Here is an 18,086-nt window from a genome sequence, read left to right on the forward strand (position 1 = left end):
AATTTTTCATCTATGAACCACCGCCAAATCATTAAAATTTGATGGGGTAGGAGAACCTTGCCTTCCACCAATTGATACACTGGTTAAAAAAATTCAAACGGGTGTATAGTGCATCCGCCTGGTCTGGTATAGTTATCGTTTTGAAAAAAAAAAAAAAAAGAACACCCAATAGAAAGAGAAAAAGAAAAAGAAAAATGAAAAAATGTAAGGAGGAGAAGAAAACAAATTACTCTTTTTAACTTTTTGTTAGCGACTAACTAATGAACTACCCATCCATCCAAATGTTCTTGCACAAACGTCACCTAAGCATAAGCTTCTTTTTTTTTTTTTTTTTGGGAGAAAAACCTGAGCCCTAATTTCGAAACTTGTACTATATGCTAAAAAGTTGCACTAAAAATGTTAAAATGCCGGTTGAGAAATTAATGTCTCGAGAAACAGGAGAGCAATGGCAATCACGGAATCCCAGTCTCCCATTCCTTATTTGGTGTTAAATTACTTCCTGAATCAATTTATAGCTTTTACTTCTTCCTCTTCCACAGGGAGCGATTCCCAGGCAAATCATTAAAAAGCGAAAATCCCAGGTTAGAGTTTGATCATTCCCGCTGTTTACTACTTTTCTTTGCTGCAAACCTTTCATATGGAACTTCAATGGCCGTAAAGCTTGCATCTTTAGCATTTTTAAAGAGAATTCCCAAAAGGGTCAATTTAAATGCCACTTTTTCTTCACTTTCATGTGCAAATGTTGTTCATATCAATTCAGAAACTGATCATACTCCGTCAAAATCTTCTGATTTTGAGTCAAAGATCCAATTTTTAAAGAATAAGCTTCATCCAGATATCTTGGTCCATGTCTTGGATTCCACAACTGATGTAAATTCTTCGTTGAAATTGTTCAAATGGGCTTCACTTCAGAAAACGTTTAAGCATAATGTGGATACTTATTATTTGATGATTTTGAAGTTGGGTTTGGCTGGAAATATTGAGGAAATGGAGGGATTTTGTAATGAGATGTTAAAGGAGAAATGTCCTGGTTTTGATGAAGCTTTCTTGGGATTGATTGAATGTTTTGTTAGAAATGATAGGCTTGACGAGGCTTTAAGGGTTCTTTCTTGTATGAATTCAAGTAGTTTTAAGCCTTCAATAGGTGTTTTTAATATAGTAATGGGTGCACTTTTGGTGGCAAAGAGGGATTTCAAGGATGTATTATTTGTGTATAAAGAAATGGTGAAAGTAGGAATTGTTCCCAACGTGGAGACTTTGAATTACTTGTTGGAAGCGTTGTTAGAGGATGATAGGGTGGGTACAGCTTTGGAACAATATAGAAGGATGAATAAGAAAGGGTGTAGTCCTAATAGTAGGACCTTCGAGGTTCTCATTAGTGGACTTATTGCCAGGGAAAGGATCGATGAATCTTTGCTTCTTTTAGATGAAATTTTTGAACTTAGGTGTGAGGTGGATTTGAGCTTTTACACTCGGATAGTACCGCTGCTTTGTCAGATTAATAAATGTGAGGCAGGGATGATGTTACTTGTGAAGATGAAAGCTTCAAAAATTTCTCCAGATTCTTCAACTTATGGAGCTATGATAATATGTTTATGCCAGAATCTTTATGTGGATGAAGCTGTCAACCTTTTTGAAGAGATGGTGGACAGCGGAATAACTCCAGAGGATGATCTATATGTGGATATTGTGAAGGGATTTTGTACATTATGTAAATTTAGTGAAGCAAAGAAGTTTTTAGTAGATAATGATGTTGATATAACTTGTCCTTACAATGCACTTCTTGGAGCTTATTGCAGTTATGGTAATCTTGCGGCAGCAAAAGATCTGTTTGATGATATGTTTGAGAGGAGTTTAACTGATAGCTTGTCTTGGAATTTCTATATTCGGTGCCTATGTGAGATTGGCGATATCAAGAAAGCCTTGGAAGTTCTTTGTAGAATGATTGTTTTTTCATTTCTTCCTGACTCTACCACTTACTCTGCTCTTATCATTGGCAGATGCAAGCAGGATGAACTTGATGATGCTATACTGTTGTTCAATCAGGTCCAGCAGAAGTGTGATGTTTTGGATTCTGTATCCTATGCTGAACTTGTTAGATGCCTTTCTTATAATGAAAAGATTCAAGAGGCTGCTGAAGTTTATTGTTATATGTCAGGCAAGCAAGTAGCTTTGCAGTCAACCTCTTTTGATTTGTTCATTAAGGGGCTTTGTGCAATAAGAGAAGTCAAGAGTGCAATCAGGTTTCTATCTCTTGCTCATTGTTCTGGTACATCGTACTCGTCTGTAGCTTACTACAGCATAATGCGAGTTTTATCCAAGTTAGAAAAGGCAGATGACCTTTTAGTGGTATTATCACGAATGATTGTAGATGGTTGTCCTGTTGAGGAAGAAACTTATTTTATCCTCATAGAAAGTATGAGTCTAGCCGATAATCCAGACCATTGTGCTCGGTTTTTCAATGTGATGCTCAGCAAGGGTTTATTACCCAACTCCGAAACACTAACTACTGTACTGTCTTGTTTAGACAAGCATTCTCAAATGCACATGATTTTGAGTGCTATGGATCAGCTTATCTCTTGTTCTAATATTCTTGGTTCCAGTGCCTATAACATGCTCATCAGGGGCCTTTTGAAAGAAGGATATAGAAGTGCAGCTGGTCGCTTGCTAGATGTAATGTTGGGGAAGGGTTGGATTCCTAGTACTGAAACTCATCAATTATTGGTTGGTTCTGTTGTAAAAGAGGAATCAGAAGTAAGAGCATATATGAGCGAAAATTTTGGTCCGCAGGATGAGGTTAGCAGCATACTTGAAAACGCATTGGCTCAAACTTAACCTGATTCCATATATCAACACTATCATTGGCCGTTGTTCAATGTCTCCATTAAGTGCGATTGTGAAAGCCTCTGTAAGACTTGTAGATTTCATCTCAGACTTCAGTGCTATAAAAGGTATGCTATGTTCACACAGCACATAACTTTGCTTCACGTGGCATGGGTACTTAACAAATTGTTCTTCTGACAGTCTTACATGCACTTAATATGTTGGTACATACTCCACCAAATTTTTTTTTAAAAAAAATTTTGTGTTTTTAATTTCTTTAGTCGTAAGATATGCATTTACTGAACTATAAAGTTTTGGTTTGACTAGATTAACAGAAGATGGGAATAGTTGAGAATGGTCTGAGAGCTAGTCTAATAGCAGATGACTTCTCATGTCTGTGTATGGACTCGTACTTTACCTCTCGAAGTAAATTTTAAAACATAAAACTATAAATTCATTCTTCCTGTCACTTAGTTATTCCTGACAAAACATAACCTTGATCATTTTGGTATAGTTATATTTATCCAGACTAGCATAGTAGTCATCAGGATCACAATGCTTGAACTGTCTTCCTAGTAACCACTTTTTAGTTGTATATGATGGTCTTGATGAACTGACTTGGGTTGAGGGAATGGATTTTGACTTTAATATCATGCCTTTGACGAAGTTTATTGGATAATCTGTCCCCCCCCCCCCCCTTTCCACCAGGAGGGTATCTTTCTCAGGGATCTGATTTTGACAAACTTCATTGAAATTCAGTGTCGTGCATAAATTGAGGGATTGATGCTGACGGAAATACCATGAAGATGGCCTTTAAATGATGATCCCGTGGATAAACTTTCTGGGAAATTTTTTGGAAGGAATTATCCTGGTCGGCGGTCATCCAGCCCTTCTGAAACTCTTGAAATTTTTGTCAATTTGATTAACCCTGAAGGACTCTGGAAGCAACATCCGTAGCTCCGAAGGGGCTCCGAAGGGGTTGCGAGGCTGCTAACATGAGCTTTCAGTGGCCAAATACCATGAACAGAAACTTAAGAGTAATGCCCCCTTCTGAAAGCAGAGCAATATATGTATGTTCTCCCGTGTCCAAATTTCCGCATGGAATGTCCATGCAAATTCTGATGCATCCGCTACAATGCTCGACCCTAGCTAGAGGGTGGCATGGTAACTAGAATATTGTCTACAAATGGAAGACAAAGGACTGGCTGCAGGTGTTTGCATGGTTTCAGGCATGACAAAGGCATCAGTTTTGCGGATTGTGTTCTAAACACGGTAATGCTACAGGTTTTCAAGAGAAATAGGAATTACCTGTATCAAAACCCTATCATCAATAAACGTATGTTACTAGTAAGTTATACTGTGAATAAAATATCGTAGTAATTTATACAGCGTGGAAGATTGACAGTTATATTTTCCTTCGTGGCAATCCCAATGAGATATGGTCTACGAGTCATTACAATTATCTGATTATTAATTTCTGCATTGTGATTATTTTTCTTCCTCGATCATATTTGCTGAATTCTGAATGTAGCTGCCGGATACCTGCTCTTTTGTAAGATTGGAATGAAGAAAACACAGAAATCTGTCTGGTTAGTAGCTACTGCTCTCCATTCCTGGTTTTCCTGTAGCTGGATTCTCTGGAATCACAAGAATCCTTAGTTAGAATGAGACTCCAAGCCCAAGCTTTAGCATGTTGATGATTTTACACTCATGACGATTTCACAAGTACTTTTACAAGCAGAGCTCGATACTAGAATCACATTTCCAAGTCCCAAAACTGTCGCGAGCAGAATACGTATCTATCCCGCTCCAGTCTTTCAAGTCTTATTTTCCATGCAACCAACAAGCCAACAATACCATCCTCTCCTTTCCCCACCCACTACATCCCCTCTCCCCCGCCCCCCTTCTTCCCAAAAAAAAAAAAAAAAAAACTCCAAAGACTTCAATCCAGAAAATATGGAAGATGGATAATTCAAGAAATTTTCATTCAACACACATCAATAAAGGCACCTGCAAAAACCCAACCAAAGAATTTGTTTGATTCAACTGGAGAAACAACCACCAACTTGGAAGTCCTAAACTGAGGCAACACCCACCTGTCCTATTTCTGAAAACGCATCATCCACCACAAGTTAATGTCCATGAAAAGCATGGTTAAAACCTAGCATCCTGCCACTGCTGTGCTCATAAGATGCTTTTACAAAGCCTTAACCCATCCATGGGATAGGTTGTGTGACTCTTAAAACCTGAGCTCCCAAAAACTGAAAAAACCTGAGTGCTACACAAGGCTATGCATAGAAAGCTCTTGATTAGCCCATAAGAGCCTTTAACAAACCAAAATAAGTTCCCTTAAACAAACCCAGGTGCACGAGTACCAGGACTAAAAACACGTATCTGAAACAGGGAAGCGACTACAAATTTTTTCTACCTAAGCTACTAAAGGCATTTGTACCAGAAGAACAGAAAGAGAAAAATCATCAACCACAGTATATGCACTGCAACCAATTATAGAATCCAGCTTTAAATAACAAGATTTACTGCATAATAAGCTCTAAAATTCCCTACAAAGAACTAGGCTCAACCTACAGATTATGCTATGTGCCAACAGAGTTCTACTTGATCTTACAAACTCTATTCCCGTGTTACTTTCCATCAAAAGTTCCTGAACTAGGCTTTACACATTCCAGAAACCTGAAATTCGACATTATGATGGGAAGCAAAGAGAAGCTACAAGACAAAACTTCATTATAAAAGGACAGCATGAGATCATAGAATCCCACCTCAGACTTCTCAAATTATTGGCACAAGTCTCTGGACATCATGAACTAATGTCCTGGTCAGTTATGATTCTGTTGCAAAGACAGACTCTTTTCCGCATGCCGCACCTGATCCTCCGCAGGCAAAACTACAGCGTCCCCATTACTAACATTCTCCATTACTCCATTGGGATCCTTCACATGATCTATATTTCCAGATTTCTTAGCAGTCAATTGCACTGTCCCATTCTCCTCAACGTCCATTGGCACAACATCAATCACATTGTCCACCTTCAGGTCTCCATTTTTCTCTCCTTCTCTCAATTCCACCGCATTCAAGGCCGCTAAAACATCATTAGACCCATCCACTCTCTCCACATTACCAGCCCTTCTCCCTTCCCTCCCTACTCCCACCACGCCTACATTAACACTACTGACATTGCTATTGACATTATTTCCACTAACATTAGACACTTTAGCACCGCTGCTACGCCCGGCAACCCCTAATACCTCCACGGCCGTAGCTGCAGCGGCAAACTCTTTTTTCTTCAATTTCTCCTTTGCAACTAAATAAGCGACATGCTCCAACGCCTCCCTAGCACGTTTCCTCGTAAAAGCTGCCTCTTTTGCCCGCCTCTCCGCCTCTGCTCTAGCGGCTACGGCAGCTTTACTCATCGAAACGGCGGCAATCCTCGCCGCAGCCAACAAAACCTTAGCAGCCTTCTTATCAATAACCCTATACTCCCCATTATTCCCATTGGCAGCCTCCGAGCCCTCAATTCCCAAATCTTTTGCTTTCTTCAGCGTAAAGATCGGCGAATTAGGGTTCACACAATTAGGACAAACGTAAGGGTTCGGGTAATTGGGCCCCACGCAATGAATGTGAGAAGAGGAGTAACATTTAAAGCAGGTGACGGCATCGTTTGGGCCGGATGGAGGCGGGGAAGGATGATAGACGGCGAAGCAAGTAGGGCAGAAGGATTGAGGGTGGAGACGGAGGACGCAGGTAGTGCACAGACGGCGGAAGATCCCGCGGTGGCGGACGTGGTGGAGGAGGCGGCGCTCCTCGACGCCGCAGTTTCCGCAGGTGGTTGGGGCGGTGGAGGAGGCAGAAGAAGAAGATGGATCGGGTTTGACTAACATCGTTGATTTCATTCAAAATCAAATCAATACAACATTTGAAGGAAAAGAAACCCAAAAAAAAAGGGTTATGTTCTAGCTTGGTGTGCGAGAAACAGAGGGGATTCTTTGTTTGGGGCTTGCGAAGTAGGGTTTGTGAAGGAGCACGAGGAAGAAGAAGAAACAGAATTGGGAGGGATAGGCGTAGTGTTTGACCTGGTAGACGGTGTCGTTCCGCATAGCTTTATTGGATTTTGCAAACGTCCTCCAATTTTTTGCTGCTTTACCGGGAAACAGTGGCGCCGTTGGTACTTGGGAGTAGTATCACGTTCCACCTTGAACTCGATCATTATCACACTTACTTGGGCTCCAGCTCGTGCTAAATTTTAATTCGAATACGACTCGACATAATGAACCTGTTTGGATTGTCATATTTTGTTTCGTGATCATATTTTTTTATTAACTTTTTCCCTCACATATATCAAATCGTTACAGTAATTTTTTCATGAAAAATCATGAAAAATGCAATTCAAACGAGGCATAGCTCAAACTTCATTCATTTGAACTTCATTAAAATGCAAGCCTTATCAAGATTTAACTATTCAAGTTCGAGCTCGATTTTTTCTTTTCTTGTTTTTAATTTTTTATATTTTAGATTTATCAAATTACCATTTTATCATCCATCAATTTTTTACTGAACATTATTTCATGTAAAATTATTAAAAGATGAACTCATAATATTCATTCCATAATTAGAATATATAATATATAAATAATATAAATACTCGATTAAACTCGTCGAGTAGTTATTGCTGATATTCGAACTCAATTCGTTACATGAAATGAGTAGCTCAAGTTTGAGCCAAACTTTTGACCTAGCGATTTGGCTTGCCCACATTCGTAGTTGTTGATCAATGGAAAATCATTCAAAGTTTGGTCCTTCATTTTTAAAATAGTAAATTTACATCTCTTAGAAAATCAAATCGGTAAAACTTAGTTTTAATACAAATTTTTTATTAGTTTTTACTCTAAATCCATCACATGACTCCACAATCATTTGTTTAACTAAAAAAAAGGTTAGATTTTATTTATAATTAAACAAATAACTCAATCTATATTCATTTTTAGTCTTAAAAAAGTAGAATTTGACTCCAATCATATTCTTTTTTTTCTAAAAAAGTGAAATATGATCCAATCTGTATTTATTTTTGCCATTAAAGAAGTGGAATATGATATTTTTGTACATAAAAAAAAGATTGCATGTAGATTATGTAGCGATTTCAAGTTAAAATGTGATTGAAAACTTAAGTTAGGACTAAGTTTTGATAATTTAAATTTATGAGCGATATAAATTTACTATTTTAAAAGTGAATGGCGAAAAAATTCGTTTAACGTGTTAAACTATTTTCTAATCAATTCCTCATGATTTGGGCTTTCAAAAATCAATTCCTCTTTTGCAAGTGAAACCTTTGGAGTTCGCAATTAGGCTTGGCCCAAACTAATGGGGCTAAATAATGCAGGCTGAACACGATGTACGACGCTGGGTTGGTATGGAGTGTGGACCTCCATTTCCTAATTAACTTCACGCCACTCAAACTAGCGGTGAGTTAGGCAAACAATGATGTAGTTTTTCTGAATATACCATAAAAATTGAGTGGAGGAGCCTCCTTTGCACTTTAAATCACATTTTGGTAAAATCTACGGTTGGATTCGTGCCAACAAATCACTGAATTCAATTGTAATATCAAAAGTACATGGCTTCAATTCTTTTACATTTAAACTTGAAGTAAGGTATCATATAATATATATATATATATAAATATATGTATATATATATGTATGTATGTATGTATTTTTTGATAACAAGTAAGATATAATATTAATAGCTAGTTTATTTCTTACGAATCCGTATTGCGTATGGAAGATCTAATCCAATGTACACACATATATTTTGTTCGGAAAAGAAGGTTTAATCCAATATTGAGTAGATGGAAATAGAAGTTTAATCCTATATTGATCAAATCCCCTGTTTATAGAAAATAGTGTTGAGGGTACACTCGATGTACGTGCAATTTTAGAACAAATTAATTTTTTTATATGAAAGAATTTAGTATAAAATTTTCATAATAAAGAAAATTTTATTTCTAATATTTTTTTGAATGGGCTTTTAAAGAGTTTAGATAATTAGGTTGAAATTTAGGTAATTAGGTTTAGATAATTTGCACCGGGCCTACGAGTATTACTTATTGGGACCTGATTTGAAATTGGTCTTAGCTCAACGGGATGGTTCTGCTGCTGGACTATCTGACCATGCTGGAGCAGGAGGAATAATCCGACACTCTTCTGGTCAATGGGTTTTTGGATTCTCTAGGAACTTGGGCTCCCGCTCAGTCCCACTAACTGAATGCTGGGTGTGCGAACAAGGTTTGGGTTGTAGATATATAACTTGGGCCGAGACCTGCAACATTACACAAGATCACAGAGCGAGGCTATCCCCTCGGCGTAACTCACGATGCCTAAGTCAGTAAAAATGACGAGGTTGAGGTGTTCAGAGAGGCGGAAGCAGTAGTAGTTACCTCCTTCGTCGAGAGCGAGAATCATGGAAAATCGGGTCAGTAGGCTGACCTCACTGTTAGAAGTAGTTCGCCGTGTCAGTTAGAAGCCTATCACACTACAATGTCAGACGGTGCAAGTCACATCAATCAAATCAACAGAGCATTCTTTCCGGACAATGGGCCGGAACGGTTATCAAGAAAATCGTTCGGGGCACAAAATTGTGCAAAGTGCATACAAAATGCATACGGCGTAACTCTGTCTCACACGGCATAATTCACTTTCAACAACGTGTAACTATAAAACAAAATTTTGTGGGTCTCACACATGATGTGCAAAACGAGACGCAAGATAAAATCTGAATCTTTTTTTTTTTTGCCAAATCTTGGCCATGAACTTTCAGAAACTGCAGCCGTTCCTGTCCTTCGTCCATTCCTTCCCAAGGTCTGTCCCAACTATCTAATCAGGAAGTTGGTTGACCTTGGGGGAATCATCTGGTGATGTCGAGTTTCGGAGAACGCAGGTTCAGCCGAGGAGAGGTTCCCTCACCGGGCAATACGGGATGGCTTGGAGTTAGCAAGCAGACCTCTAACATTTCTTTTGTGGAAGTGGAGCTAGATTCCACACAGTTTACTTCCTTTCAAAAATATTTTATCCATCTACTCATGAGCTTTCTCCCGTCTTGAATGATTGCAGGAGCTGTTGACTACATTTCACCAAGCACATTTCTACCATAACTTCCGAGAGACAAAACAGATGTGCACATGCATTAGCAAAAGCATGAATCATGTCCAGGCTTGTTTTCACATTTTATTTGGACGATTTGAAGGGAGTTACCCTCCCAAGATTATTGAAGTACATCTATCTGGGTCTAAATTATGCATACAAGCACCTTTTGAATTACAATATGACATTTGTTGTCCATTTAATACCAACCAAAATCCTAAAATTCTAGTTTTGAATAATAATCTCTAGACATTTAGGATCCTAATCCAGTGGGAAATTACATAGAAGCAACCGGCCTTGAGTACATCAGGAAAATAAGCAAAAGAAATGTTATACCTTGTTCCTCATTAAATATAGTGATTAATTTTGGTTCACACAAAGAGAATGAAAACAAAAACATCTCCAGGTTACAATCTTATCTAGATCAAATGATGTTAGTTTCAAATCCGAACTCAATCCATGAAGTTCAGAAGTTGTGCCACAAATTGAAATTATCGTTTGAGTTGAGGGAAACTAAAATGATAGTGAAAGAAGACAGAGACCACAATAGTTCTGAATTTTATGATACAAAAGAAAATGAATTTTAACCTGAAGGTGGTTGGGGATGGTCATCCTGGCTCGCCCCTTTTTTTTTTTTTTTCTGCCACTAGTTATTTATAATGGCCATCTGACCAAGCCGATCCCGTCACCACTTAGGGCGACCCCCATCCGTTCTGGTCACCACGGCCACACATCGCATACGGATAACTGAGGTGACTCTCACATCTACTGTTATCTCGGATTGGCGCCGTGCCTGGCATGACAACCAAGGTCCTGTCGAAGACCCTGACACCTGCAGGATGGACAGGACATCTGCTGAGACCTATCCACTGCACAGACCTGTCAAATCAGACTGACATGCTCAGTCTCAATCAGATCCTAGGAAATTGGAGTCCAATATCCTTCCCTCCAAGTTGTCTCATATAAATACAAGGACCCTCACTCAGAAACAGACAGGCAAAATATTCCGTAAGAATTACTTTCAAAAACTTCTTCAACCATCTCTTATCCAAGCTAACTAGATCGTCAGAGGAAACCCGAGGGATACAGTCCTGTCTCTTATAATTTGAACAGGTGACTTTTGTGCGGTTACACTTCACTTAGGAGAGCACTTCGGCAATTTGGCATAGCTTGTCAAACCAGAAATCGCCTCTTCAGTGGTAGAACCAAGGAAAATTAAATGGCAGTGAAAGAAGACAGAAAGCACAATGGTTTAGAATTTTATGATACTAAAGTAATGATATTTAACCTAAAGGAGTTAAAAAAGGAAGAAACAAATTTTACACACTAGAAGAATGGAATCTTCCTCTGTGCTATTTGGGTTATGAAGTGACACCAAAATGGGGGAAAAATTAACGGGCACAAGCACATAGTTAGAAATAAAAAAAAAAGAAACACTAATCCCATGTAGAACAAAATTGACAACGAAGTCACTGACATATAACTTCGGGTTCGTTCATCACCACGAGTTAGAGCATTCTCCTGGACTTTAGGTTATTTACAGAGTCTTTTACAATTCACTCACTCATTAATACGGTCCTCGTATCGACGGCAGCAGCATTCGGATATATGACCTTTATTTAGGAAGTAGTATGATCTTACCAATTGAGTTGAGCTAACTTTTGTTGGCAAACAGCCAAACATACATCGTGTGTTATCGAACTTATCGTGATTCAACTAATCAAATTATGGGTAAAGGACAAAAATTGAGATGGAAGAGAGGAGCACTAGAACTGTAGAATTGGGATGTGAGAGGAATAAGTCCCTTGTTTTGCTAATAATAAACCTTTTGAATGAGTGATGAACGTGCCAAACTAAATCCATCAATTACTTGAAAGAAAAATTCAAATGATATTGAGATGCCAAAGGTGATGATAAGATGACAGGACAGCCAGGGAAGAGGCAGTGCACGGAAAGGCCATCAACACCAAAAATCAAAATAACCAGAGGGTGTTGAAATGCACCCTTTTCATGCGCTGCCTCGTCCCCGTCTGTCCTTACCAATCTTTTTTACCTTGTAGCCGAATTATGCAGATGATTAGCACCCCATGATGTGCTAATGAATACCTGACTGCAGCCGTAATTGCCCATCTCCATGATTGGTGGAATGAGCATAGGGAAGAGAGAATTGGAAGAAAGCATATGAGGGTTGGGCTCGAGAAAGCATGTTTGAGTTAGAAATTGATGTCCCGTTTAAATATGAAGAATGAGAAGAGCATTCTACCAAGAATTCTAACTCTTTGCTCGAAAAAGATGGTTTCGAAATGTCTGCCCCGATGGACACGAATTGGCAGAACAGAACGGCTGACTTAAATACAAGGACAAGGAAAGAGCAATAGTCGCAGTACAAATGTTAGTACTACTAGAATAGTAGGAGCTAAGGGCCTAATAATGCTGTACTTCCTCTCAAAGATGTACTACCACCAAATTGTTGGAGCTTTGAAGATACACAATGATTGTAGCAGCAACACAAGGTTATTGAAAAACTGTTCTGACGAAGTTGGTCACCTATTTGATAATTCTGATGTCGCATGTAACAACGGCTTCTGATGACCAATCCTAAAAGACCCACCTGGCTCAAGAAAATGGCACATTTATCATCAAGTGTGTCCACAATTCATTCCAAACTCCAACGAAGCCATTTTTGCCTTGGAGATTGGTGTAAAGTAAAACTCAAATCACTTGGGGGGTTCTCGAGAAGCAGGCTGAAAGGGGAGGAGCAGGTAAGAGAGGCGCTAAATGGTGGGGGAATGCCATATGATGCTGTGAAGGATTAAAATACCCAAAAAGAAAAATAAAATGACAAAAACGTCCGAGGATGGAAAGGAAAACAGGAAACTTTGGTTGTACTGGTTGTACGACTTTTTCTGTGGAAAAAGATAAGTGTACTTATTGTTTGAGACTTGCAAATTTTAGCAGTTGCGTCAACCTTGATACTAGAAACGACAGGGACATTTACACTAAATTGGACCACATTCAAGCATGTTCAGCAATTTCCCTGTACAATTTTGTCTAAAACTAATTCTCACTATCCACAACCTCCTTGAAAGGGAAACTCCGACTACAAGATCCACCGTGTATCTTTTCCATGAGAACCTGGGACTTAAATATGAAAAGGATTAAAAAACAAAAAACCAAGGAACCTCTAGTACCATTACCTAAAGCTTTCTGATCTAATTTGATATATCTTTACATTGATAGCCTTCTAAGGGTGGAATTCTTTTTAGGATCACAACTTTCTGAAATGTTAACCAGTTAACCTGCCCACCACAATGCAAAGGCACACGATCCAAAGGCTATCGTCCAATTAGCTGTGTTACTGCCCCCTGTAAAATCTGCAACAGTATATTCTCCCATGGTGATACAGCAGCAAAAGACTTCAATTGGGTTCCAGTTCCTCCAGCTTAAAAGGGGAGTACTAAATAAAGTAGCGGGACCTTTCATGCTAAAAGAAAAAAAAATGAATAAAATTGCTAATTGCTAGTAGTACAGATCCACATCTCACCAATGGGAATGTACTACCATCCCTAATCTCTTGGTACAATACCAAGAGAATCCACAAAAGACACATCCAGAGGAAGCTTTTGACATGAAACAAGTGAACTGCGCAACTGATATTTACACCACAAGGTGAGCTGATCTCAGTTAAGAAAGCTGTCTAATGATTCTAAACATCTAATCTAACTTATTAAGGCTAAAAAATATCTAAAGTTAGAAAAACCAAATAAAAGAAAATGATAAAAAAAATGAAGAAAAGAAAACTGCCTAGAAGGTACGTCAGCAACTATCGATGTGTTTGATGGCACAACAGTTCCATTTGTCCAAAAATCCTGAAAACAGAAAGCAAACAGATTCAATTCGACTGGCACTGTTAACAGCAAGTTGTCATACCAATGCACTGAAACTAAAACCAAAAAATGTTATTCCATCACCCAGGCAAACCTCCCCAGCATACATGATCAAAACCACTTGCAAAAAAGAAAGCAACAAGAAGCTTAATTTAACACTAGAAAATATGCTGCATAGTAGCAATAACATAGGCTGCACTCCTATGCAATACAGATTTAAAACACTAGAAAATGATATGGGGGAATCTGTACTACGGTCCAAATAATTAACTAATTTATTTGGCTAATTGTCCTATGGTTTAAGATGTCAACACGCAAACAGATAAAAGATAATACTGTACTGAGAGGACGTCATATCGTTAGTACTTACATAGTCTAGAACTCCAATGCAAACTCTTTGCATGTTGACTTATTGTGCCCAGTACCCTTGCATCTACTACATTGGAGCTGACGTTTCATAGACTCCTGTGAAGCATTTTTCTTAGTGGTAGGTCTGCCAGGAGGGCGACGAGTTGGAGGAGGGGTTACAGTTACAGCACCCTGAGAAATATCCTTTCTCCCAGGCCTTTCTATACTTGGAATTGGATTTAAGGACTCTGAATATGTTAATCTGTAACTATTGGTGGTGAAGTATCTAGCACAATAATCATATGGATCTCGGCCCAAGCAACCAATGACAGTCAAGGCATGGCAGCAAGGCAATCCAGAAAGTTGCCATCCCTTACATGTACAATTGCAGTTCGCAATGTCAACAAGTTCAATGGACTCTCCACGCACCTCATATGTGCTCCCAGAAGCTGTTAATACTTGATGGGGGCGAACTTTAAGGCTTTCCTTTTCAAATTTTTCCTCCATAGACGGGGTTAACCGTGTGATCCATTGATTGGATTCAGTCCGCCGGGTGTAAATCAACTCCATTATCTTTCCTCTTATTGCATCAACCATCTGTGTTATTGGCAATTCATTGGCATCTGACACCCAACTGTAAAAGAGCTCTCCGAAGTTTGATGTCATATGGTTATATCTTGCACCAGGAAAAAATGCATTAGCCCAGTGCTCAGGCTCACTTTGCATGATCCAGTTATAGGCTTCAACTGAAATACTTTTAATACTCTCAATGCACCTTTGGAAGCCTTCTGGCCTCGTTGCATAAGCTGTTGCAAACAAGTCTTCAACCATTAGACGCTTAACTTCATGAGAAAACTGACCCTTCAAATCTCTAATTAGTTGCTCAGAAAGATATCGCAGACAATAAGCATGGTAGATCTCATCATCCTTAAAAATTTCAGCTATTGATTCTCTTAATCCTTTGTCTCTATCTGCCACAATTGTCATACTGCGACTTGCTGACAACGTGTTGATGGCAATTGCCTCTCTGTCAACTCCAGCAGTCATATCACGACATCTTGAAAGTGCAGTTTTAAGTTGTAGCAAAAACCAACGCCAATTATCATCAGATTCTGAATCTACCACAGCAAAAGCAACAGGGAAAACATCATCATTGCCATCAGCAGCTGTTGCTGCCAGAAGCGTACCTTGGTATTTTGAGCGCAAAAGTAAGCTATCAAGGAAAAGCAAAGGACGACATCCATGTTCAAAGCCATATAATGATGCATGGAATGCTATGAAAAGCCGATGAAAACTCGAATTTTCTTTGGTAGTGAAAGTAGCGAGACTACCAGGATTTGTCTCCATTATCTTTTCACAGAAGTATGGTAACTGTCTATATGCCTCTTTATATGAGCCTTGAATTTGTTCCTTGGCAATCTCTTTCCCACGCCAGGCCTGAAAGTAATTTAATTGTATTCCATAATCCTGTTTGATGTCTTGCACAATGTCCTTTGGCTTATAGTTAGGGAAAGCTTTCAACTTCTCCTTTATGATACTTGCAACCCAACTTCTCGTTGCCTGATACCCATTCTTTAGAGTAGCACCTTCACACGTATGCGTTGGATTCATTTTCTTAATGCATATCAATTGGGTTGTTGACAACCTTGATGCATGAATTCTCCACGGACAGCCCTCTTCTTTGCATTTTACTGTCACACGATGACTGTCATTCTTCTTGTACTTGAAAGCAAACTGATGTGCAATAGCATATTTGCGCAATGCCTCACGAAATTCATGTACACTGTTGAACCGTTGGCCAACACCAGTAATGTTGTTTTGCCACATTTCAGTGGCTTTAGCATGCTTTTCATTATAGGAACCAACAGCATTTATAGGAGCAGCAATTTCAGCTGGAATATCAATATCAACATCACCATGGTTGGTATCACCTACAATATCAAAGTTGGCATCAAGTAAAAGACCAGCCTGGTTTGAATCATCAGCAACATCTTCCTCCATGACATTTGGAGGGGCATCAACTGGAACTCCCGCTTCTGACAAAGTTGTCCTGCTTGACCTGCAAAATAAAATGTCCCCAAATGTTTCATTCGTAAAAGGCAGACACTTGACACACTATTAGACAGCAAGAGAACTACCTACTGCCAGGCATGTGCGAAGCTTCAGGAACAATGACCTCAGTCATTACAAAAATCTCAGCAGTCTCAGCATCGCCGTGAAACTTGATCATGCGTTTAAGGTCTTTATCATTGGAGATAGTAATAAGTGTCTTCTTGTTGCTTGGGAGAAAATATTTGACAGTCATTGTATTAAGGTTGGAATTAAACATCTCTGCAACCTCCGTCTTGAAATCCTTATACTTCATCTTATCATCAATTTCCATAGCATGAGCATCTCCACCCTTATAAGATAGAAAACCATCTTTATCCGTCTCAAATTCACCTCCTGACTGGCAAATAGCTATCACTCTTTTCCCAGCCATGACCTGAAGCCAAGTCCAAAATACAAAACTGCATAAGCCAGTAAACGACCTCCATTTACACCAACAGGTGAAAATTCGTTCGAATTAAATCAACGTCATCTACCTCCTTACGAACGAACACTAAGGATGTTCAATAATTTAAAAAAAAAAAAACATGACCGAAAGAACGTTCAACAAAAGTTAAATTTAATCAAATACACAATCATTCCGGACTCTGCCCTGTCAATATCTATTTACCAGCAACTTAAAAACCTTAAACCATCTCTCCATCGGGATATACAATTTTCATATCCCAAACTACATATAAAGTAAACTATATCAATATGTAAACGCTTAAAACATTAACTGAACACTCCCAAACTAGGGCAAGCGAAAAAGGGCAGACTAAAGAACAAGAAAGTAGACATACAAACATGTTAATTAGGCAAAACCCAGATGAAACATACATATTTCTAGCAAAAACCCATATAAAGATTGAGTCTTGGACCAATGAAATTCAAAAAAAAAAAAAAAACTTAAAGACAGTAAGATGAAAAAAGAAACAAAAAGCCCATAAAAATCGTACCTTTAAGCCAGGGTGCAAAATTGGGAGAAGGGTTTGTAGTAGGAATTGACGAATGGGGGGGAAATAGAGGAAAGGTGAAGGGGGAGGGAGTCTGATGAAGATCTACATTAAAAGGCGATAGATACGCTTCCAAATAAAACTATACCTATATATATGTATATATATGTATGTATCTAATAGAGGCTGGAGGCCTTGGAAAGGGGCGAGTAATTTTGTCACAGGTCTAGTGATGGAAATACGGAGTACCAATTTAAAAAAAAAAAGAAAAAGAAAAAAACACACGCAAATACACACACAATAAAAAGCTTGTAAGAGGGGCTTACGTGGCTATTGGCCACTGACCAATCAGATGTTGCCGCTTCTCCTATATCAGGCATCCCCATCATTGTGTCTTGTTAAATCTTGAAAACAACCTTGGAAGACCACGGGGGAATGCTTACTAGATGAGGATTAGGAATAGGAAGTGGACAAAAAGTGCCCATCTTATTATTATTTTTTTTAATAAGAAAAAGAAGGTTTTAACCATTTGTGATCAATGTGTTTGGAAAGGAGATTATTTGCCTAAATATATTTGCTTACATCATTATTATAATTTTTAATATATTTTTTATTTTTTTAATTACCTTTTTATCTCACATACATCACATCACAAAAAATGCTACACTAAAAATATCTCAAATAATTTATAATCCAAACACAGTTATTTTTATTTGAAAGATTCTAGTATTATATGGTTTCTTTGAAAGATAAAATCCGGGCACTTTTTTAAATGTGTTTAAGAGGCCTTGATTTTCTAAGGTAATTAATTTGCATTGTGAATATAAATA

At 38.5% G+C, this 18,086-nt stretch overlaps 3 protein-coding genes across 5 annotated transcripts; 1 reads left to right on the forward strand and 2 right to left on the reverse strand.

Annotated features, from left to right (window-relative positions):
• Positions 1-598: 598 nt before the first annotated feature.
• Positions 599-3,714, forward strand: LOC113763423 (pentatricopeptide repeat-containing protein At1g09900-like). 2 transcript variants are annotated; one of them, XM_027307236.1, is made up of 2 exons: positions 599-2,951; positions 3,532-3,714. In XM_027307236.1, the coding sequence occupies exon 1, from the start codon at positions 649-651 to the stop codon at positions 2,833-2,835; it is 2,187 nt and encodes a 728-aa protein (XP_027163037.1). In that variant the 5' UTR covers positions 599-648; the 3' UTR covers positions 2,836-2,951; positions 3,532-3,714. The 2 variants fall into 2 exon arrangements, with proteins under 2 accessions (XP_027163037.1, XP_027163038.1); XM_027307237.1 differs by having other exon boundaries at positions 3,583-3,714.
• A 662-nt stretch (positions 3,715-4,376) lies between these two features.
• LOC113763424 lies at positions 4,377-7,020 on the reverse strand. Of its 2 annotated transcripts, XR_003467342.1 has the most exons (2): positions 5,604-7,020; positions 4,377-4,460 (listed from the first exon to the last, which is right to left on the reverse strand). XR_003467342.1 is itself a non-coding variant. In XM_027307238.1 (1 exon), the coding sequence occupies exon 1, from the start codon at positions 6,732-6,734 to the stop codon at positions 5,661-5,663; it is 1,074 nt and encodes a 357-aa protein (XP_027163039.1). In that variant the 5' UTR covers positions 6,735-7,020; the 3' UTR covers positions 5,290-5,660. The 2 variants fall into 2 exon arrangements, 1 of the variants encoding a protein (XP_027163039.1); XM_027307238.1 differs by lacking the exon at positions 4,377-4,460 and having other exon boundaries at positions 5,290-7,020.
• A 6,412-nt stretch (positions 7,021-13,432) lies between these two features.
• On the reverse strand, positions 13,433-17,361 carry LOC113761121. Its single transcript, XM_027303970.1, has 4 exons — positions 17,260-17,361; positions 16,351-16,697; positions 14,235-16,271; positions 13,433-13,846 (listed from the first exon to the last, which is right to left on the reverse strand). The coding sequence occupies exons 2-3, from the start codon at positions 16,692-16,694 to the stop codon at positions 14,240-14,242; spliced, it is 2,376 nt and encodes a 791-aa protein (XP_027159771.1). The 5' UTR covers positions 16,695-16,697; positions 17,260-17,361; the 3' UTR covers positions 13,433-13,846; positions 14,235-14,239.
• Between the last annotated feature and the right edge of the window lie 725 nt (positions 17,362-18,086).

Source organism: Coffea eugenioides, chromosome 2 (genome assembly GCF_003713205.1).
Source record: "Coffea eugenioides isolate CCC68of chromosome 2, Ceug_1.0, whole genome shotgun sequence".
NCBI classification, from domain to species: Eukaryota; Viridiplantae; Streptophyta; class Magnoliopsida; order Gentianales; family Rubiaceae; genus Coffea; species Coffea eugenioides.